This window comes from Peromyscus eremicus, chromosome 6 (genome assembly GCF_949786415.1).
Source record: "Peromyscus eremicus chromosome 6, PerEre_H2_v1, whole genome shotgun sequence".
NCBI lineage: Eukaryota > Metazoa > Chordata > Mammalia > Rodentia > Cricetidae > Peromyscus > Peromyscus eremicus.
This window is the reverse complement of record NC_081421.1, coordinates 12,534,227-12,557,205: the sequence shown is the minus strand read 5'-3', so window position 1 is coordinate 12,557,205 and position 22,979 is coordinate 12,534,227. Positions and strand designations below refer to the sequence as shown.

The 22,979-nt window shown below is 44.5% G+C and overlaps 1 protein-coding gene across 1 annotated transcript; it reads right to left on the bottom strand.

Annotated features, from left to right (window-relative positions):
* Positions 1-4,788: 4,788 nt before the first annotated feature.
* On the bottom strand, positions 4,789-22,457 carry Pgrmc2 (progesterone receptor membrane component 2). Its single transcript, XM_059265163.1, has 3 exons — positions 21,731-22,457; positions 8,623-8,778; positions 4,789-6,869 (listed from the first exon to the last, which is right to left on the bottom strand). Exons 1-3 carry the CDS (start codon positions 22,137-22,139, stop codon positions 6,772-6,774), a joined length of 663 nt encoding a protein of 220 aa, XP_059121146.1. The 5' UTR covers positions 22,140-22,457; the 3' UTR covers positions 4,789-6,771.
* Between the last annotated feature and the right edge of the window lie 522 nt (positions 22,458-22,979).

Genomic DNA, 22,979 nt, shown 5'->3' with positions numbered 1-22,979 from the left:
GTCACTGGGGTCAGGATAGTTTCATCTTCAGTCCTGGCCAATCGCGTGATTTGCTTCAGAGATGAAAACGTATGTCTGCTTTTATCGGAAAACAGATGGCATATTGGCAAATGTACTTTCCCAGAGCTGAGATGTACTTCAAAGTTCAGGAATGGAAGCCCAGGTGGTCTTAGCAGATCAAGTATTGAACTAAGCCAAGAAGACATTTGTGACCTGTCTTGGTTAGGGGTTCTATTTTTGTAATGAAACACCATGACCAAAACAACTTGGGGTTTATTTGGCTTACACTTCCACATTGCTGCTCACCACCAAAAGAAGTCAGGGCAGGAACTCAAACAAGGCAGGAACCTGGAGGCAGGAGCTGATGCAGAGGCCATGAAGGAACGCTGCTTACTACCTTGCTCCCCATGGCTTGCTCAGCCTTTCCTATAGAACCCAGGACCACCAGCCCACAGCTGTCACCACACAATGGGATGGGCCCTCCTAAGAAAATGCTCTACAGGCTGGTCCACAGCCTGATCTTATGGAGGCATTTTCTCAGTTGAGGTTCACTCTTCTTGGATGACTGTAATTTGTGTCAAGTTAACATAAATCTAGCCAGCACATTATCTAATTACAAAAATGAAGTAAAAACTTTAAAAAGGGATACTAATAATAAGTATCCCTATATTGGAGCAACCACAGAGAGAAACCATGAGGGGGGATGAAAGAGGGATGGAGAAAGGGAGGGAAGGAGGGAGGGGGAAAGAGAGAGAGAGAGAGAGAGAGAGAGAGAGAGAGAGAGAGAGAGAGAGAGAGAGAGAGAAGAGAAGAGAGCGTGAGCCAGAGGGAGGGAGGAGAGACAGAGAGAGAATTTAAAGACTTGGCTTACACTATTGTGAGTTCTGAAATCTGCAGAGCTGGCTGGCTAGACATTCAGGTAGGAGGTGATGTTGCAATTTTGAGTCCAAAATCTCCAAGGTCCACAGGAAGCAGAACACAAGCTGGCTCTATGCTGAATGCCAAGATGGAATTGCTCTGAAGATCTTAGACGGATTTGACAGTAGTCTGTCCACATGAAGCAGGTGATGTGTTGTTTCATCTGCTGGCTCCACATTGTAATCATGTCTACAAATGCTTTCACATCTGTTCAATAAAACAACTGGGCATTGCAACACACAAAATGAACCTCCAAGAGCACATCTCAATGAACTAGTTTCTGGCTGTTCAAGCTCATGTTAGTGAGACTGGTTTCCATGATTTCCTTTTACTCAGGACTGACAAATTATTTACTGGCTTTAGAGACTCAGTTGTTTTGGGGAAATCTCTGAGCAGCACGTGTGTGCTATATTTAGTCCTTCTAAATCACAAATTTTGCTTAACACAAGTTGGGTTGTGATGTGATTCTGAATTGTTTTATAGCAGTTGAAAGATCAGCTGAGACAAGGTGAACAAGTCTGTGAGGGTAAACAGGAGATACCGAAGACCCGTGCTGTCTGTCATCTGGCATTTTCCATTTTGCTGCTAGTTCAAATTAGTTAATGCATACCATGAACTGTTCCGCTTTTCTACAGTGAAGACATCCACCAGGAGCTCACCCCACAATTGAATTTCTCAGTTCCAATTCTGGTATCTCAACTAGATTCACCACTATGCAAACAATTTTAGAAATCACAACCATGAGTGAACGACAGATGCCAAACAAATTATAAGTGAGGAGAGAGAATGTGTGTGTGTGTGTGTGTGTGTGTGTGTGTGTGTGTGTGTGTGTGTGCGCGCGTGCCAGAAGACAATTTCTTTCTTTTCTGAAAGCAACTTAAGGGAGAAATGATTTATTTTGGCTGACAACTCAAGGGTACAGTCCATCATGGTGGGGAAGTTGAGGTGGCAGGAGCTTGACACAGCTGGTCACATACAACCACAATTAGAAAACAACAAAAAATGCATATCGCTGCTCAGTTCTCTTTTTCTCTTCTTTACACAGACCGGGATCCCGTGTCCAGGGAATGGTCGCACCCCGTCAAGATGAGTCATCCCACATCAAATAATGTATGCAATCAAGGCAATCCTCCATAGACATGGCCAGACACTTGTCTCCAGTTGACTCTAGATTCTGTCAAATTGACAGACAACACTATCACAGGTGTCCCTCAGGTGGCATCCACTTTTTCAGTCAGGGTGTCTCACTGGCCTGGGACTTTCCCAGTAGGCTAGGCCGATTGGTTACATGGGTTGTTGGGCTCAGACTTAGGCCTTCCAAGCTCTTCACCATCCCAGCATTGAGAATATTAATGTGGAAACCGTGCCTCAGGCCTGTTTGCTGAACTTAGTATCTGACATTATTACCATTCACCATTGGTTACTACCAGGTGAACTGTGGGGAAGTCAGAGAACAGTTTTCCTATTGGGACTATCAGTTTAAATACCAAAGGATGATTCAGTTTGTTAGTGAAGTGTACGCCACCTAAAGATACCTCAAGAAATGAAATCCCTCACTCCAGGGCCCAGGCATGTCCAATCTTAGACAACACAAGGATAGAAGCACAGCTCCCTTCTTCAAGAACTTTCTTATGTGAGACATGACTTAATTTTATCTTCTCCCTGTTCCCTATTTCTCATTGCTGTAAGGGCAAAGGTCTCTTCCCACAGGTGGGGTTCCCCCACCCCTGGGAAAGCACATCAGGCCCAGGCCAGTTTCCATTTACTTTTATCACACTGTAGTTTGTCCTTTTACAAATTATTATTTTAAACTTATGTGTAGATGTGTGTATGTGCACACACATGCAGGTAGGTGCCTGTGGAGTTCAGAAGAGGACATCAGATCCTCTGGAGCTGGAGTTCTAGGCAGTTGTGATCCATCCAACATGGCTGGAGTCCTCTGCCAGAACAGAACATGCTCTTAACCAGTGAGCCATCTCTCCAGCCCCTGTAGATCAAACTGAAGGGTTTCTTACCTTGGTTTTCAATTCCTCACTGGTATCAACTAGGCCCTGTAAGGACTGCTGGTAGCTGGGGACAGTGAGGAGGAGGAGGAATGACTTCCTTAGGGCAGAGTAACATGTGAAGTTCCAGCAAGTCAGGCAGAAGTGTTTGGGGAAACCCCAGTCTTGGAGTAAGAGGATACCCTGGAATTCTAAACACAATGGAGGTTGTGAGAAAAGGGCTTTACACAGTTAACTGCTGAATTACAACTTTGGGTCAATTCACACTTTTATAACCAGCAAAAACACATTCTGAATCTATCTTCTACACTTGGTTCTTTTAAGCAAATCCAAACCAACTGATACACAGAACAGTCTGCACTGTTATTTTCACTTGGGAGTGGTTAAAGAGCATTTAAGACACACGTAGATATTCACCAGGCTGAGTACTGCACACTTATGAGGGCTTGGCTGGGCCCTACATGCACACGATAGCTCTGCAGGCTCAGCCAGTGCTCACAGCACCTCAAATGGTCCCTTGAATGGAGGCAGAGCAGATGGGAGAGCTGTTGTTTAGCCCAATATTCCTCGGTGTCTCAGCTGTGACACTGACTGGGAATTATATTTTCTGCATAAAGACTAATAAGGGCTGGTCATTATTGACCCTTCCCCCATAGCTCATGGTCTAATTTAGTATTATTTACCTAGTCAATGGCTGACCTGAGTGGAACACACTCCCTTAGAAGCATCAGAACTATTACTCTTATCTCCGTGCAACGGTACTCAACTCTACTTCCAATAAGCTCGGAGGAATGAATGTATAGTCTTCCAAGTAAAGGACTGCCGGTCTATTCTGACCTCACAGAGCTGTCATTGTTAACATCTTACTGGCACAGATGCTCAGCAAGCTGCCACACTTAGTCATGACAAAGGTAAGTGGGATATGCAGATGAGGAGGCTGGTTCAAGGTGGCTTTGCTTCCTAGAGGACAAATTTCCTAAGTGCTAATTCAACATACTGACTTGAGCCTTGAAGCCTGTGGAAAGAGTTGAATGATCAAGAGTCTGCAGCTCTAACGAAGGCAGCAAGAATTAGGAAAGTGCACCAATCAAGGTTTAGTAAACTTCATCTGAATGGGTTTATCCCCTACAGGGAACCTCACTGCTTCTACTCGAAGGGGACCACAAGAGACAAAACCTAAGTAATGTTACAATTTTACTGTTTTCTAAACTCATGATTTAATTTGACAAGAAAACGACTTTTAACACAGAACTCTAGAGAAGCTGAAAGTGTAGGGAACTAGAGATGGTTTGGTGCCTAAGAGCATCTATGCCCTTCCAGGGCACTAGAGTTCAATTCCAGCACCCACATGATGTCTTTCAATCATGGTAACCCCAGTAACATGGGATCTGATGCCCTCTTCTGACCCCCGAGGGCACTGCATGCATGTGGTGCACAGAGATACATGCAGATAAAACACTCATTCACATGAAAGTATTTAAAAAACAAAAAACAAATATAGGGAATCAGACCAAAATTCTAAGTTCTATTTTTATTGCATGGCAAATATGGACCACACAACTTGAAAAGATGAACGCAGTGTTTCTCAGACATGCCCGATCCTAAGGATGATTGGAGGAATCATTACAATGAACTTAAGCTCAGCAGGTAGGAAGTGTATACTTTGGAGCTTGGGATGTAGCTAACTGGTTGAGCAATGTGTGAAGCCTTGGGTTTGAACTCTAACATTGAAGGAAAAGAAAAATGAATACACGTCTTTTAAACCCCTAACAAGCAGGCGATTTGGGGAAACATGCCAGTTACAGACAGACCCCTCCAAGACTGCTGCACGCTACTGACAATGAGACATTTGACTGGAGTTACGAAATTATCTATACAACAGTTTATTTCAAGTCCAAAACACAAAACCACTTCCTTTAGAAACAAAATGCATTGTTTTTACTGCATGAACACCTGGGGCTTCTCACAGATGCAGGGTCTCAACCTTCAGGTCCAACAGTTCAGATATACCATTTACTACATCAGAGGATCTATACTTTAACAATTTAGTTTTAGAAAATATTTTACATAAAAAAGAAAGCATTTATCAACACTCTTCAGTGATCACATGAGCTCTTCAGCCAGGATTTGGTGACAACCACACTTTTCTAGAGAATATTCCAGGACTGAATGGGAACGTAGCATTTTGCACCCTCTGCTTACCACGTCATCTTGACGGTTTCTGCATGCATACACCCATCTGGCACAAGTCTTTCCACGTCACCCATTTTGGGCTTTTCTATGTGGGAGCAACTTGTCCCTGACCAAGAATTCATCAGGATAAAGCCAAAATTTGACCTAAGCAGGCTCTGAAGTAGAACTTTTTCAACTAACAATGAAGGGATTTAATAGCTATCCGTAATACTGTTTTATGTCAGCTACTGCTTGGAAGGCTAGTGCTTCTGGCACAAGCAGTGGCAGCAAAGCCTGAGTACAAACATGTACACTGTAATACATCACTTCTTACCTGAACGACCCCACATGGGAGAGTTCCACCAAGGTGGAACTGCCTCAGTTATACTGAATGTGGTACATGGACAGCTTGGCTAACCAGTGCCCGATTTCCATTTCCCAGAGTTTTTTCCTCCTCCTGAATCAAATGCAGTCTTATTAGCATACGACACACTGGCTCACGGCTCTGCATTTAGAGTCCAACTCCAGCTTATTTGGTTCACTGTACATGCTTTATTAAAACGGTACTCGTATTTACAGCATCGCAGAAAGAGTCCCTCCCAAGGTGCTCTCACACACATCCAGACTCACCCACACAGACATTCATACCACGGCCCCACACACCAGTGACATGTGAGGGTCAGACTCCTAGAAGTAGGCAGCTGTTGGGGAAGAGTTGTTGATTTTTCAATTTTTCTTGGAAAAGAAAAAAGCATAGGGGATGCATTTGGCCATCACAATGCTAGCTATGTTTGTGTATTAACACATGGCAGTTAACACTGAGTATTCCTTTACATTCTACACACAGAAGGACATCAACCTCAGTCTCCATGCTGCTTGTAGTGACTTCTGAATTCACAGAGGGGCTTTTCCTAAAAATAATTCAAGTTTATGGAAGTGAAATAAGGCACAATTAATATTGATTTGACCTAGCGAAGGAAGGGAAGGAAATAAAATTGGTTTCAAATTATCTTAGCTGGGGACTGCCGACTTCAATCCACTGCAAGTCCCTCTCATTTCCAAATCTTTCTTAGAAGGAAGTTTCTTTCTCTTCCCTGACAAAGCCCAGAAAAAAAATTTGGGAATTCACTTTTAACCTTTCAGTAGCTTGAACTTCTTAAACGAATGTGCAACCACAGGGCTCTTCCTTAACACAATAAACCCCAGCCTGTGAACAGGCTCCCTTGCTGGTTCCAGAGATCTGCACACTGAGTAGTAAATACCGGTCCGGTGTCTTTGATACTTTTTGTTTTGTTTTAAAAGAGAGATAGTGAAGGGTGGGGGACAGGAAGGCAGAGAGGAAGGAGGAAGAAGAAAGAGGGACGAGGGAAGGAAGGAAGGGAGGGAGGGAGGGAGGGAGGGAGGGAGGGAGGGAGGGAGGGGAGGGGTCAAAGTAACCTGGTGACTTTCTTGCAGTTAAGAAGGCCCTGTCTCCTTTTCAGGATGATGAAGCCCACCAGACAGTACAAACTGCACACACAATGCCTCATATTCAGATCTTCATAGTGAAGCACGTTATCTTGTATACTCTGGCGAAGTGTTTCTCACAGCAGGTGCACCACACCCAAAGACTGGACATTCTCTGAAAGGAGGAAGAGTTGCAGTTCTGAAGGCCCCTGGCTTTGGTTGTTCACCAAGTTCAATCCTGTTTACTGTGATCCTTGGTGTCCTCCTCATCTGTGTACTCTGACGGTTCTTCCCCTGGCTTTAGGAGTCTGCCTACATAATCATATTTTTCTGAAAGATACATCAAAACAAAGTCAGTCAGTAATGGTTAAATTTGTTTCACAATTCCACTGTACTGCAAGAAGGCACTCGCCTCTTAAGTCACTCAGAACAAGCTACCTTCCTGCAATGCTTCATTTACACACATGTAAGGCCTGAACAGAAGGCAACAGGCTGAGAAGGTTTAGACTGCTCTTTGAAGGGAGTTCAGTGTTAGAAGGTCTCATCTGCAGTTCTAAAATGTACATGCATGGACCATCTCAGAGCTGCCCAGCTCGGCATTAGTAAGCCTTGGAATGTGGCTCTTCTGTTTTGGGCTGCTAGGGTTTGGACCTGAGGCTTTAAGCTCTGCCACTGTGCCCCATTAGTCCCATTCTTTTAACTCTTTGTTGTTGTTTCAAGACAGGGTTTCTCTGTGTAGCCCTGGCTGTCCTGGAACTCAGATCAGTAGACCAGGCTGTCCTTGAACTCACAGAGATCTGCCTGCCTCTGCCTCCTCAGTGCTGGGATTAAAGGTGTGTGCCACCATCACCGGGCTCTTCTAACTCTTAATAACTCAAACACTTCAGCTAAAGTATTAAAATAATCTGTAGCTGGAGTCCCGTTGGACGCCGTTTGTAGCTGGAGTTTTCTCTCCAATAATCAGATCTAGTAGTTCATACATGCAATCACAGTACTTGTTCTGTTATGAGTCTGATGTCAATCTAGGCCACACACACAAACGTATGTACATATATAAGTGGAAATTTCTAAGTCATTTAAAATGTGGATTACAAAACTTCATGCTAATATTTTGGAGTATAAACCATGCAGAAGGAGACTTTCTTGGGCTGAATGAAGATGGGGTGGTAGTAGCAGCAGAGCCTATGAGGTGGAGAACCAGAGGGTAAACAGATCTGAGGAATATTCTGGAGAGAAAAGGACAAGTAACTTGTAGCTCATTTCTCTGGGCTCTCTGCAGGCTCTGCAAGGCCCCTACCAACCACACCATCATTCTCCCCCATCTCAAACTCTTCCCTTAGATCTTTACTTTGCTTTTATGTGTCAAGTGTTTAACTTAGAACCTTGTAGGCAGGTGAAACACGTTTGTTTTCTGTCTGGAAGTAAAACTTGGGCTAAGTGAATTAAACCAAGACTAAGTGGATTAGCTGTGCAAAGGGTTAGCAGCGGGCTCTGCACATAGGAGACCCAAGACAAGTGCCAAGATGCCCAATGAGCTGCTCCAATGACCCAGCAGGCGATCGACGGCGCAGGCAATGTTGCACAGGGGAGAAACTGATCTTGTGAGGGCACAGTAGTCCTTCTTTACTAAACATTCAAAGTGAAGAACAATTCAATCCTTTTGCAATACATTATCATTACAGTGTTGATATCACTTATTCATTTGTTGTTCCCGGTTGTGGTAGTTCTCAAGGTGCTGGGACAGAACCCAGGGCACAAGGAGGTCATGCACAATCTACTCCTGTGCTACACCCTAAGCCTTCAGCTTGTTTGAAATACAAGCCTGTATTTAACAAAACAAAATCACTCCCTAATGAACAAGTCTTAGAAAACCTCTGAAAGCACCACAATTTGAGACTGTTGGGCTCATGGGCACATGCCACACCTGGTGCTAAATACATTTTAAACACAGACTTTCAACCTAATTGTCCCATGTAACCGTCTTATTAATTAAAATACACCCTAATAATGATGGAAATGAAAATAGAAGGTGTCCTTTAAGGCATGCACAATAGCATATGTTCAGTTTTCCAAATGATGATACCTTTAAACTGCATTTCCCATTCTCGAACACTCTCCATTTGCACTGCGTTCAAATCTGAGAGGTCATCATACTCATCTCTAAGTGCATCCTTATCCAGGCAGAATGTCGCCAGCCCCCTGGAGGCATCCCTGCCAGCAAAGATTCCATATGGGCCCGCTGAAAGAGAAAGAGACAGCTCAGAGCCTAACACCATTTTAAAGTGTGTCTAGACATCTGGGTCCTCTCCATGATGTGCATTTGGTACAGAGCCTTAATTTCAAAATATGGAGATACTGGACGAGATAATCAGAGATTTGTTGGGAATTTCCCTTTTACCAAAGTAAAGCTTTTTACTGACAATAATTCAAATCAGATACCCCCAAACTTGTATGCTGGGAGAGGAGGGTCAGTGGGATGCTCCGGTAGGCAGCCCTACACCCATACCCATACCCATACCGGCAGCACCACATGGAGCCAGTGGGTATTTCAAAAGCACACTAACAGGGTAAAAAAGTTGCAGTGGGATAGGGAAGGAATTGGAGGAAGCAATGGGGTGATCTGATCAAACACAACTTATTCCTGCATGAAATTCTCAAAACAAAAGCTGAACTTGAACAAAACTCCGTTGGTGTTCGTGTGTGCATCTATGTCAGGCGTCTGGCTCAGTCTCTGCCCTATTTCCTGAGACAGCTTGGCTCACTACACCTGGAGCTAGCTCACTGATCTGGCTCTCCTGGCTGGTCAGACAGTTCAGGAACCCCCGCTTCTCCACCTCCCCAGCATGGGCTTTGAGGCGTGCACAACTGGACTGTGCTTTTCATGTCGATGCTGGAGCTCTGAACTCAGTCCTCATGTACATCCAGCAAATACTGAACCGTCAGAGCCATCTCTCCACCCTTACTACAGAAATCTTTTAAGATTTAACTGCTTGCATCTTACATTGCAGAAAGGGCCAAAGAGATCTTTGTGTTCAAAATGTTTCCCAAAAATACTTCAACGATAATAAGATTCTCCAAATACATAGTTCTACAAACGACAACTTCTTTCAAGTTTATGAGCTCCTCCACAGAGGGCGAAATTCATTCTGAGGAAACAGTTTTAAAACCACAGTTAGAGGCTTCGCTGTCATGAGCAGCCAATTATTGGCTTAGGAACAATTCTTTTAAAAATGACTTATTTTGTGTTTGTGCATTCATGTTTGTGTGTAACAGACATGCCACAGCACAAGTGCAGTCCAAGGACAAAATGCCTTCTGCTTTGGGCCTCAGGGATCCAAACTCAGGTCAGACAAATGCTTTTATCCACTAAGCCACCTCCCAGGCCCATGAAAACTATTAATTAACAAAGGGACTTATTAGAATAAAGTATTGCCTAACTTCAAGAAAACAAGAGTAAAATTGCCTTGATTTCTAAGTGAAAGACAATCGCACCTGTTCTCACTTGAAAGCATTTGGAAAACTCCTAAGAATCAGAAAGTACCTGCACTTTCTGAGACAGGAAATTAAACCTCACCTAAACAGAAGAACACCTCAGCACTATGAGCAGTAACTTGAATTACGGACTATACTTCACTGGAAACATGACTGGGGTAAAAGTTCATTCTTGGAAAGGTCTGTAGCATGGAGCTAGAACGACTCTCCCATGAGTTCTAAAACAGCTTTTTTAGGTTTGGCCTGAAGGTGACAGGTGGGTAGTGCTTCCAGCTTACTTAATTATTAAGCATTCTCCATGTTATCAATAGGCATTAGGTGACTATCACAAATTACAACTAATTGGCTAATTTTTTTTCTTACTGAATGGATATACCCATGATTTAATACTCTCCCAATAATACAAACACTGTTTTGTTCCCTCAAATGTGTCTTCTATATAAGAAAATAGACACTATCACTAGTCAACAATTATGACTTTGAAACTTTGCTACAATCTCAACTGAAATTCAAGGAGTATTAAGCTTTTAGAAAAATAAATTTAATATAGTTTCTACTCACAGAGTGAAATTCAAAAGTTCATTAAATTGGAGTCAACTATTTTAGAGGAAATGTAAACTTAAAAGTTAGCAAGAAAGCCAGGCAGTGGTGGCGCACACCTTTAATGCCAGCACTCAGGAGGCAAAGCCAGGCGGATCTCTGAGTTCGAGGCCAGCCTGGGCTACAGAGTGAGTCCCAGGAAAGGCGCAAAGAGAAACCCTGTCTTGAAAAACCAAACAACAATCCTTTGTGCAGAATTCTACCCGCTTTGTAGAGAGAGAAATATATGTAAGCAGACAAAGAAGACAGAATGAAGATGGGTTTTTCGTCTCTTGGAAACAAAGAAGGAGTAAAAAAATGACACAAGAGCAACAACTCTGAAGAGGAAATGACGATTTCCATTGAAAGATTTTCCCAGCAAATTCACACTTCGCTCCTTCAGGAGTTCATAAAAAGGAACAGATTTTGCTTTTCTTCCTCTACTTGGCAGATCATAAAAAAATCAGAACACAGTGGCTTGCCTGAAGTTATGGACAGAACGGGCAGCACCTCCACTTTTCCCACCACTACAAAAACTGTGTCTCCAGAAAGCTGAGGACCCACATGCTCAGAGCGTCTACACTGAGAACACTCAGGGTCCATACACTGGAGCGTCTACACTGAGAACACTCAGGGTCCACACACTGGAGCGTCTACACTGAGAACACTCAGGGTCCACACACTGGAGCGTCTACACTGAGAACACTCAGGGTTCACACACTGGAGTGTCTACACTGAGAACACTGAGGGTTCACACACTGGAGCGTCTACACTGAGAACACTCAGGGTCCACACACTGGAGCGTCTACACTGAGAACACTCAGGGTCCACACACTGGAGCGTCTACACTGAGAACACTCAGGGTTCACACACTGGAGCGTCTACACTGAGAACACTCAGGGTCCACACACTGGAGCGTCTACATTGAGAACACACAGGGCAGAGTGGCACTGAGAACAATCTCCACCACTCACTTTCTCCTTTTCAGACAGTGTTACTAGGTGCCCAAGCTCGCCCCCAACTCCCTGTGCAGCTCTAAAGGCCTTGGCCCTGCACCCCTCTTGCCTGACTGTAACCATAGGCCTATCTGAGTGATGCAAAGGTGGGAATGAAGGTCAGTGCTTATAACAACAGCACACGTGACACTGCACCCCTCAGCACCACACAAACCAATAAGCAAGCTACAGAAACCCTCCGTCTTTGAGTATGTTAACATGCACACCAGGGGGTCCTCAAGTAAAGTTCTCTGTCAGCTCCCCTAAGGAAGGGTCAATTTTGAAAGAATCTGCTAATGTTTTTGTTGCTAAAGAAATTCCAGATAAAATTGTGTTCTGTCAACTCGTTCAAGGAAAAGGATGAGTAATATATTCCTCTACTCCTTAAACTATGTTCAAGTGTCCCCTTCACAAATGCTTCTGTGGAAGCATCTCCTGCTGAAGAGGCCTTTGCGCACATGCTCTTTGCTCCATGCTGGAAGGCCACTGAAGAACCTAAGGAGACTAAGAAGTAGGGTTGGAATTGGGCAGCTTGTCAAGGGAGGCTTTGAGGTCTGACAAAAAGGTGTCTTCCTTCATTCGTAACACAACCAGCATTCCTTCCCCTCTTGGGTACCCTCCACAACAAATAATGTTATCAGCAATAGCATTTTGCTAACTACACATGGCTGTTCACAAAACAAAAACAACAAAATGGGAGCTACCCAAGAAAAGCAAAGTTCATCTACTGTTAAGTCTCTATGGTATGATTTACCAAAAAAGCAAATGCTGTTTTCTGAGTGTCAAGACTATTTAGACATTATTTCAATGATCCCAATCAAGTAACTGGCTAACCTAACAGCCTCTGACTGTATGTTGGTGAGAATACTTGGAATTTTGACCGTTCCCTGGAGTAGCAAAGGGTAGAACACTCAGTGCAGCTCCCAAGCAGCAATGGGATGAAGAAGTCAATAAATTACACCAGGTACAACACTGTGCGTTTGAGGTCTGCCTAGGCTACATAGTGAGACAAATAAAACAAGAAACAAGAAAAACGTCTGAGATGAAAGTCAATCAACTTATTAGCTTCTAAACCCTAAAACTACTTATTTTTGATACAACTGTGTAGAGTGCTGTGACATATTTTTGAAATGTTAATAAACCATATGCATATAATGGGCATATACATATGCTCATTATGAAACAATGATATAAAAATAATAAACAGAAAATGTGGTAAGTAATAAAATCTATAACACAATTTGACTGTAGGATGATAAAGGAGAAATACTCCATAAGTTATTTTCATGACTTGAAACTGGTATCTCTATAAAGCTACTGTAAATGTACAGAGATACTTTGCACTCTGATCTGGAAAGCTCCAGGACTTTTAGAGCCAGGACAGTAAAGCAGAAGAAGGTTGCTGTTAAGAAGACAAGACACTTTTATGCTGGAGGGGCCACCCACACCAAGTAACACACTGCTGCTTCACCTGACTGAAAACCCCACCTTGCTTCTGAATGGCCAACTCGAAGGCTTGCGCATACAGGAAAAGGGCGAACTGGAGAGCCATCATGTTCAAATCAGAAAGACAAAGAGCCCATGCATGGCTTACATGGTGAATGTAGTTTAAAACACACGTGTGCACACACCCCAGAGTAGAATGAGGGCGAAAGGAAGGGGAAGGAAGGCTAAGTATGAGACATAACTCAAGACAGAAGCTAAATCTGAATACATAAAACCACAGTTTGTGGTTTAAAACACTATACAGGGATAGATGCCATGCTAAGTGGAGAGTGCTTGTCTAGTATGAGAGAGGCCAATCCCTAGTACCACACACACAAAAGCACAGGTAAAAATGCTATGCAGGGCTGGTGAGGGGCTCAGCAGATATGAACGTTTGCCAAGCACACTGATGACCTGAATTTTGATACCCAGATCCCATGACAGGAAGAGAATGGATTCCTGAAAATTGACCTAGAAACCTCCATACATACACTGAGCACCAGCATTCATGAACACACATCATACATACACATAATAATAAAATACCAAAACAACAAGGGTTGGAGAGATGGCTCAGCAGTTAAGAGCACTGGCTATTGATCCAGAGGGCATGGGTTCAATTCCTAGCACCCACATGATGGCTCACAACTGTCTGTAATTCTATCTAGTTCCAGGAGATCTGATGCTCTCTTCTGACCTCCTCAAAGCAACCACCATACACATAATGCACAGGCACACATGCAGCCAAATACCCATACACAAAATAAACTTAAAAATTAAAATGATGAGTATCACAATTGAAGAAAATGTGGCAAAGAACATATGAACAAATATATGTAGAAAAGAAAACAAAAAGACTCAGATTTTCTTAAAGATGTGAAATTTTGGGCTAGGGAGATTGTTTAATCTTTAAAATGCTTGCCCTGTAAGCAAGAAGACCTGACAAGATGGCTCAGCACGAAGTCACTTGGCGCCAAGCCTCACGGCCTGAATTCGATAACAGAGCACTACATGGAAGAAACGACTCCAGCAAGTTGCTCTAATCTCTACATGTGCACCATGCTGTGCCTTCTTGTGGGCACATGCACACACATTCTCTAAATAAATGTTTAAGACCTAAGTTCAATCCCTGGAATCAACACTGAAAATGATAAAGGTGGGTGTGGTGGCATGTTTGCAATCCCAGCATAGAGGCGGTGGAGACAGGTTAGTCCCTTGGGTTCCACTAGTCAGTCAGCCTCATCTACTTACTGAGTTCTACACTAGAGAGAGGTCCTGTCTGACAAAAAAAGAAAGGTAGACAGCAACCGAGGAATGACATTCAAGGTTGGTGTCTTGACTTCCATATGCATGCACACCTGCACCTGTCTACATCCCCCCACCACACACACACACACACACACACACACACACACACACACACACACATACACACACTCATTCAGAAAAAGAGAAATGCAAATTTAAATAGTGACTGGAATGCTGTTTCAACCTCAGACCAACAAAAAGCAAGCAGTTTAAAGCATCACATTTTTGACAAGGATGAGAAACAAGCATCGTCAGGAAGTACATATAGGTCAAGCTCTCTGGAGGGCAACTCCAAATGAAGTCCCCACACCAAGCACGGTCACACCATCAGCCTTAGTAATTCTGCTTCTAGGACTCACAGCTTATTTACATATAGAGCACTGGTACAAGGCTGTTTCCCACAGCATCATTACTAAGAGACAGGTAAAACTCACAAGCTCACCAACAGGGTTAACGAGATAGCTTCCATGCGATAGGAATGATACGAAAGGCCCTCGGGAGTGTGGGGAAATAAGACTCCTGTTCAGACTTTCACCTGCACAGCACAGCTCTGTAGCACTAACCTTGATCCATTTCCACTGCACAGTGGCGTGAGGGGGCTCTTGGGAAGAGCCTTACTTTTCACTGTAAATCCTTTGGAGTTTTCAGTCTTGAGCATGTATCATCTTTTAAAAATGCCATCATTAAAAAAACCTTACACATACGGCCTTATTTTGGGATCTGCTTCAAAGCACCCTACAGTAGCACATCCACAATTGACAATTGATGAAACACTCCAGGATGTGGACAAGAAACCAAGAATGCAGTGATTGATGGAAAGAAGGTACAACAAAAATGACAAGCCATATGCACAAGCACCAGCGGGGAGCAGACACACTCGTGCCCCAAGATAACTAACACAAGAAGAACAAAGGCAGACAGACTCCAGTTGACAAAGGCAGTCATGAAGAACACATGGGAAACTAACACACATCTACCTATCTTCCAGGGGGAAGATGAGAGAATGGAGGACGCAATGATTAAAAGTCAAGTCTAAATGTTCTAAAATGGACAGTTAGCAGAGTCCAGCATGCTCCAGTTAGGGAAGGAGAGAAGCTTAGCCAGTCAAGTACTTGTTGCACAAGTGGAAGGACCCGAGTTTGGATCTCTAGCACTCGTACAGAAAGCCAGGTGTGTGCCTCTGACTCCAGCCTGGCATGGGATCATGGATATATATATAAAAAAACAAAAAAAACAAAAAACAAAAACAAAAAAAACGATCCCCAGAGCGTGCTGGCAGCCTGGCTCAACTGGTGAGCTCCTCCAAATTCAGTGAGACCTTGTCTGGAAAAGGAAGGTGGAGAGAAGTTAAAGACGACACTGATGTCCACCTCTGCCTTCCACCTGCAGTGTGCACACATACACAAAACAGATCAGGACCGTAGACAGAGTCAATTTTCTTTTCTCTCTCTCTTTTGTTTTGTTTTTTTGAGACAGGGTTTCTCTATATAATAGTCCAGCTGTCCAGGAACTCACTTTGTTCACCAGACAGGCCTCAAATTCACAGAGATCCACCTGCCCTGCCTCTCTGGGTGCCGAGATTAAAGGTGTGTACCACCACACCTGGCTAAGAAATAGTAAATTAATTTTCAAAAAAGCAACCACATTACAAAGATCCGAGTTCCACTCACAGCACCCACACTGGACAGCTCTGGGGGATTTGTTTCCTTTTGCTGGGCTCTGCAGGCACCAACATAAATGTGGTGCACATACACATACACACGTTTCCTAAAAGGAAAAAATGTCCAGGGCTACGGCATAGGTGAGAAGTCCAGCATCTGACCTAGATGCTTGAGGCCCAGGTCATCTAAGCACTAAAAGGGAGAAAAACCTGTCAAGTAGCAGTGAGGCATCTTCAAGAGGTAGGCTTTACCAATTTACATGGAATGATATTTGGCTAAAATCTTCCATTGTTCCAAAGGACAAGTCAACATCTAAACCATATCTTAACAAAACCACCAGAAGACTAGACAGATTTACCCACCTTGGCAGAGAAGAGGAAGGGGAGGGGTAAACTTTAAGAAGAACCAGCAAGTGAAGACCTAGGGTAGAGTTTCTTCTGAACTGAACTGCATTCAGGGCACTGCCAGTCACAAAGGTGGGCCAGAGATGGTTAAACAAGATGGTGGAGACAAAAACACAACAGTACTCACAAAAATGTAACCCGACTGAGCTATGAGAACATAAAATGCTGATGAGAGTTCAAAATCTAGTTCTATGTTTTAGGGTTTTTAAGACAGGGTTTCTCTATGTGGCCTTGGTTGTCCTGGAACTCACTCTGTAGAACAGACTAGCCTTGAACTCACAGAATCCCACCTCTGCCTCCTGAGTGCTGGGATAAAGGCATGCTCCACCACCTCCTGGCCTAGTTATATATTTTTTTTTACAAGAACAAAACAGTACTTGGTCTCAAGGACTGTAGTAATAAACCCCGAACTAACTACAAGTAACTAAAGGTTGAAACCAAACCTGAACTATCAATGGAGATGACAAGAGATGGGTCTGATTAGATGGCTTCTATGTGCTCACCCTACTGTACGGTAAGGCTAATAACCCATTTCAGAACAATCTCTGTATAGCCGGCCCCTTCACAGCTAAAGAGTCACACCTTCACTTTATGACATCTAATAGAAATAAGGTACTTCTAAATACCCAAGTAAGCCCCTTGATCATAACCCTAATTTCATTCATAGCACTGATTTTTTTTAACAGAGTATAATTACATACTGAGGTATGTTTGTATACTTACTGCCTGTCCTCAAGCAATGTCAAGTCCACAGATATGGACTGGTCTGTGCCAAAGACTAACTCCATTTCTGAAATTGCCTTACTTACAGTCTTACTGTAGTGAAATCTAAGGTGCTCCTTTCTCAGTATTTAAAAATGGAGATGAAGTCTCATATTAAAGATCTTGAGAAAGGATACAGGCACCAAGACTTATATAGTGATGTATGCCACAGGCATATGGGGAGGAATGGTCTATGCCAGATTGCCCAAAGGGCCTTGAGAAGCATCTGAACAGCTAAGTACATGTGACTAGTTCTGTTTCTTACTTCTAATCTCAATTGGCATTTTCTGCTCTCAATTTTGTTATTTTCATTTGTTGTAGTATTTAACACAATACAGTTCTCTAAAACATTAAAAGCAATGCAATAATGTAGAATTCAGAACAGATAACCAATATTATAGAAATGATCAGCACAATATAAAACTCTTCTGGACTTTGCTTTTTTCAAGACAGGAACTCACAGTACAGGGATCCTAAAGCTCAACTATGTAGCCTGGTTATCCTCTAACTAAAGGCCATCTTCCTGCCTCTACCTCAAGAGTGCTGGCATTACAAGTGTGCACAAGCATGCTTAGCTACTTCAGAAACTGTTGCGGGTCCCCTTTATCTTACCGGTAGCGAACAAGATGCATGTGGTAACCAGCCCAAACAACAAACCTAGTTGGCTTCAAAGCAAGAACCTGTGATGACAGCTGGATTGTGACAACTTGGACACATCCATGCAGCAGTAGGTCAGGCCGGGTTTGGCCTTATGTTGCAACTCTTGCTAAACCACAGTTTTGTAAATTAAAATGTTAAATAAAAATTAACACACTGAAGACAAGATTAAAAGGGGGAAGGATTTAGGTTCATGGGCTCCTTTCCCCAACCTCCTATTAGGCAGCTCCAAGGGGCTACTTATATGGCCTTTTCCTTTTCAGTAGAATTTAAAAGGTAAGCTGGCTATAGCTTTGGCATATATTGACAAATGAGTAGGGAAAAATATCAAATAACCAAAGTATGTTTTTTTACCATTCCAAAGAATAAAATGTACAAAGCTCTCCTGCTGTAATACATTTAAGAGTACACGTTAATATAATCAAAACCTACTTTGAATGTAAGCATAGACTTGATGGATAAGGTGACAAGAAGAAACGACCTGTGAAGGCAGCCGGATATGGGCTTGACTTTTAGTGTGGCTACTTAGTTAGATAGGTGCTTTGGGGGCAAAATTTCTAAGTTCTAGTTTTCAAAAATGTAAAACGAGAATACAAATATCTTGTAGAGCCATTAAAAAAAAGAAAAAAGAAAAGAAATGAAACCTGCTCCAGAAATGGAGCATGAACTTCTGTTCACTGGCTTCCAGAATCAATACTGATCGCTAGTAACTCCTAGGGTAGCAGGAGTACAGCACTCCATCAAGTACAAGGTTTAGTGTGGTAATCATGTGGCTGAGGAATGTGCCTACTTGTTATCAAATAACTCCCTTTAAAATACATTAATTTTAATTAGCCATTTGTGGCTTGGGCTACCATAACGGGCAGCAAGAACAACCAACATAAAAGCCATGAAATGAAAGTATATTTGAAGCTCAAAATCTGTATGGAAAGCAACGAGAAAAGGGTATAAAGAAAAACCAGTAATAGGATTCTTTTAAGTTCATCCCAGAAGCTGTTTATCAGTGTATAAAAACTTTGCAGTCAAACATACCTAGTTTTCAGATTTATCTATGTGATCCAAGCCAGCTGACTTAAACCCATCTGTAAGGCAGATACTTTGCAACTTCACCAAAGATCTGCAGAAATGACAAATGGTTGATCATTGGATGCTCAGGAAATTCAGTTTCCTACATGATCACACTTCGTTCAAGTTGGCCAAGTACCTGCCTATTACTACCTACAATACTGACAACAAAGTCAACACATTCTGGCAACAGGCTGGCAGGGCAGTACATGTGAAGTATTGCCATTTAATTTTATTTTTAATGAGTGGAACTTTAAAGACGCACAGCTGAAGATCGTGTCCAGCATTACGGAGGGAAAAAACCCTCCCAGAACACTCTTTAATCGTAAACATATCACTGCAAAATGGAAACTGATAGCAGTTTGGGCACAAAATAAGCTTTCGGGCTCTAGGCTGAGTTTTTCAAATTACCAAGATTCTTAGATAAGGAGACTATAACTCTACAAAATTATCTAATTTATTCGAGAATAAAAGGAAAATGGCATCAAGACTCCTGGAAAGCACTCAAATGTGGTCTATCCAAAAATAAATAAATAAACAAAAAATAAACAAAATCAACAGATTAGAAGCTCCCGAGATGCTCTGGCTACATTTAAGTTCTTCCCAATAATAAAATCTTTCAAGCCAGGCGGTGGTGGCACATGCCTTTAATCTCAGCACTCAGGAGGCAGAGCCAGACGGATCTGTGTGAGTTCGAGGCCAGTCTGGTCTACAGAGCGAGATCCAGGACAGGTACCAAAACTACATGGAAAAACCCTGTTTCAAAAAACAAAAAAAAACCCCAACTTTTCAGATACTCCTACTAGACTGTTTATTGATACCTGTAATAAAATAACTATGCATCAGAACAAGGAAGTGGTTCTCTATTCCTTTTTGTCTTGAGAGAGGCTCTCACTATGCAACCCCAAGTGGCCTAGAACTCAGAGACCCACCTGCCTCTGTTTCTAGGGTACTACCACACTACTACTACTGCCTGTACTACCACACCTAGGGTGGTTCTTCATTATCATCTGAAGAATGTCTAGGTGCTCAAGCCACAGAGTCCCAATCTACAGTATACTTCCTACTCTTAGTTTTTAACTTCTGCCACACGTTTGCCACTGGAGGCTGCCCAAACTATCTGCCTCTTTCTTAATGTGTGAGGACTACTGATGGTTCTTTTTACAAATACTCTAGACAATCTTTAACCACTGAACACACTTTTTAATGCCACTGGGGGAAAGGCTGTAACTAGGTACAAAATCCGTGTAAATTCTTGACTTTAAAAAGTTTATTTGACTTGGTCTGTGTAAATAATATACTTCGGTCCTAGTCTCTTGTTCAACATGCTCTTAAACAAAAAAGTATTAGCTACTGAAGTTGATGTAAGCAAGGAGACATGTGGTATTTGTTTATACATCCAGAAGGAAGTATTACATATTATATATGTAATGAAACATAAGCTAAGAAATAAACAGATCCAACACCAAACACTCCAGTTTCTTACCCCTAATCCAATCAACAAACGCAAACACTTCTGAAATAGCATCCAGCTAAGCACTGAAATAAGAAGCATATTCAGTGTCAATAAATCACGTACATTAACAAAATTAAAAGGAAACCTTGTTTAAAAGCTGGATGTAGTCCTTCCAGGAATGGGTCACTTTTGGTCTCTTGCTTTACTCTTATTGTAACTGCTCCCCCTCCGCCGCCCCACTTAAAGCATTAATCACTGCATAACCAGGACACACAATGTTGCTCAATTTTATGGACTACCAACAGACTCCCCGAGTTTGAAGTTTATTTGTGTAATCTGAAACAGATTACCTCTACACTGTTAAAGGGCTTCTACAGCAATTGCCTTCCATAGTTTTCTGAAAGCAAAGTTGTAAAACCTTTAACTTGGAGAACCAGTGCATGGCAGGGAAAACACAATAATTCATTATCAACGGGTATTTGAACACTTATCTTACTACTAGCAGAGAGAAAAAGGAGGGAGGAGGAAGGAAGGGAGGGAGGGAGGGAGGGAGAGAGGGAGGGGAAGAGAGAGAGAGAGAAGAAGAGAGAAGAGAGAAGAGAGAGAAGAGAGGAGAGAGGAGAGAAGAGAGAGAGGAGAGAGAGGAGAGAAGAGAGAGAGGAGAGAGAGGGAGAGACAGAGACAGACAGACACGCCTGCTAGGCAGATGAGCTCCACCCCAGACACTGAGGGCCAGTATAGTTGCCAGTCTTATTAAGATCTACATTATGGTTCGTCCTCATCTCACATACAGTGTTAATCTTGGAAAGCATCTTGGAGCCAAAACTGGCTTTTTAGAAAAAGGAAGAAAATGAGTCGGAGGTGGTTCTTATACGGAGCTCCAGAACCGGGAGGGTTGGGACTTGAATCTACGTGTCCCTATGCCTGGCTCCATGCAACCTAGTCCAGAGAAGCAAAGAGTAGCTAAGTGTCAGGCAATTCCGAGCAAAAAGCTGTAACTTGCACAGGGCCGAAAACTTTGGGTCGCCACTTTAGCCATCTCCTTATCCCTTTTGCCCTCACAAAGCCCAGATATCAGAAAGCTCAGGAGAAAGGTTGAGGGCCAAAGTGACTAGAGTCAACTCGTAAGAATTTTGAGAATTTCAGCCCCAGGAAAAGCTGCGAGAAGACACGGGGTGGGAAGGGAAGGAACGCCGAGAGCAGGTTTGTGGGGCGCCACTGGAGCCCCCGAGCCCCGCAGCTGGGGGCATGCACGGGGCGGGCGTCCAGGTGCGTGGCCGCGGCGGAGATAGGGTGTCCCGGGCCCCCGATACCCCTCATTCCTCACCGGGGCCGTAGAACTTGCTGCCTTTGGTCACGTCGAAGACTTTCCCATTGACCGCGAGCAGGATGCGCGGCGTGCGCGCCCCGTCGTACTGGCGCAGCTGCTCCAGGCTGAAGTCCCGTTTCTTCATGCGTGGTAGCGTGGCGGCCGGGCTCTCCTCGCCCGCTCCGGGCCCCGCGCCCAGACCCCGCCGCCCCCAGCGCACCCACAGCCGGTAGGCCCCCAGCAGCACCAGCGCCAGCAGCGCCACGTTCAGCAGCATCTCCCCGCCCGCCGCCAGCAGCGCCGCCGCCCAACTGCTCCCCGCCGCCGTCGCTCCCGCGCCGCCAGGGCTCCCGTCGCCGCCGTCGCCGCCGCGCTCACCGCTGCTCCCCAGGGTGCCTAGCTTTACGTCCCCATCACCCGCCGCCATCACTGCCCGCCAGCGCCTTCCTCCTCCCGCCCCCTGCCCTCCCCAAGCCCGCGGCCGGCCCCGCCCACCAGGCGGCGCGCAGCCAATCACGTGAGGGGACGGGGCGTGGCAGTGCCGGCTGCTTATTGGCTGTTGACGGGGTAACGTTGCCTGGCTTCGCTCTCGCAGCTCCTGCCCTTGCTGGCGGCGCGCGCGGGCGATGCCCCGCCCACCTCGCCCCACACTTCCCGGCTCTCACTCTCTCAGCGCTACAGCCTAGGGAGTGTGAGAGAGGGGCGGGGCTGAGGGGGATAGAGGGGCGGGGACAAAAAAGGGAGGAGCCGGCCGTGCGCGTGCGCGTTCGCGCTTATGGGCGGGACGCCGCTGGGGCGCGTGCGCGGGCCCCGGAGCGCCACGCGCTGGGCTCTCTTCGGCGACCCCTCCCTGCAGCGCGCGTGCGCCCCGCGGCAGCTTTTTGCGGCCGCGTCTGTGACGGCGCACGGCGGAGGCCGGAATGGAGAGGGAGCTGCGGGACCGCGTGTGGAGCCGGGCTGCGGACATCAGTCCTAGCTGCGCCCGATGCCTCAGCTCCAGATCCGGAGGCCGACGCGAGCTCGCCCGTGCGCTGCCTCCTCCTCCGCGGTGGGAATGCGCGGAGAAGGCCGCCCGTCGCTTGCCCTCTGGAGCCCTGGCTTTCCAGCCTGAATTCCACCGGCTCCCGGCCACGCCCGCCTCCCTCTCTCAACTAGTTTGACAGGCTTCTGCCGCCCTGCCTGTGAGGAAGGAAGGTGGATCCAGGGACTGGCCGGTGCCTTGTAACTTTGAGCAAAGGAGAGGGTGGGGACAGGTATAGACGAACTG

Excerpts from the sequence above, each read along its gene's own strand:
- Pgrmc2 (XM_059265163.1), bottom strand. The coding sequence starts at position 22,139 with ATGGCGGCGGGTGATGGGGACGTAAAGCTAGGCACCCTGGGGAGCAGC. Across the intron at positions 8,779-21,730 it reads CAGCAAGTTCTACGGCCCCG|CGGGCCCATATGGAATCTTT; the intron begins GTGAGGAATGAG and ends TTTCTCTTTCAG. Across the intron at positions 6,870-8,622 it reads ATGGGAAATGCAGTTTAAAG|AAAAATATGATTATGTAGGC; the intron begins GTATCATCATTT and ends TGTATCTTTCAG.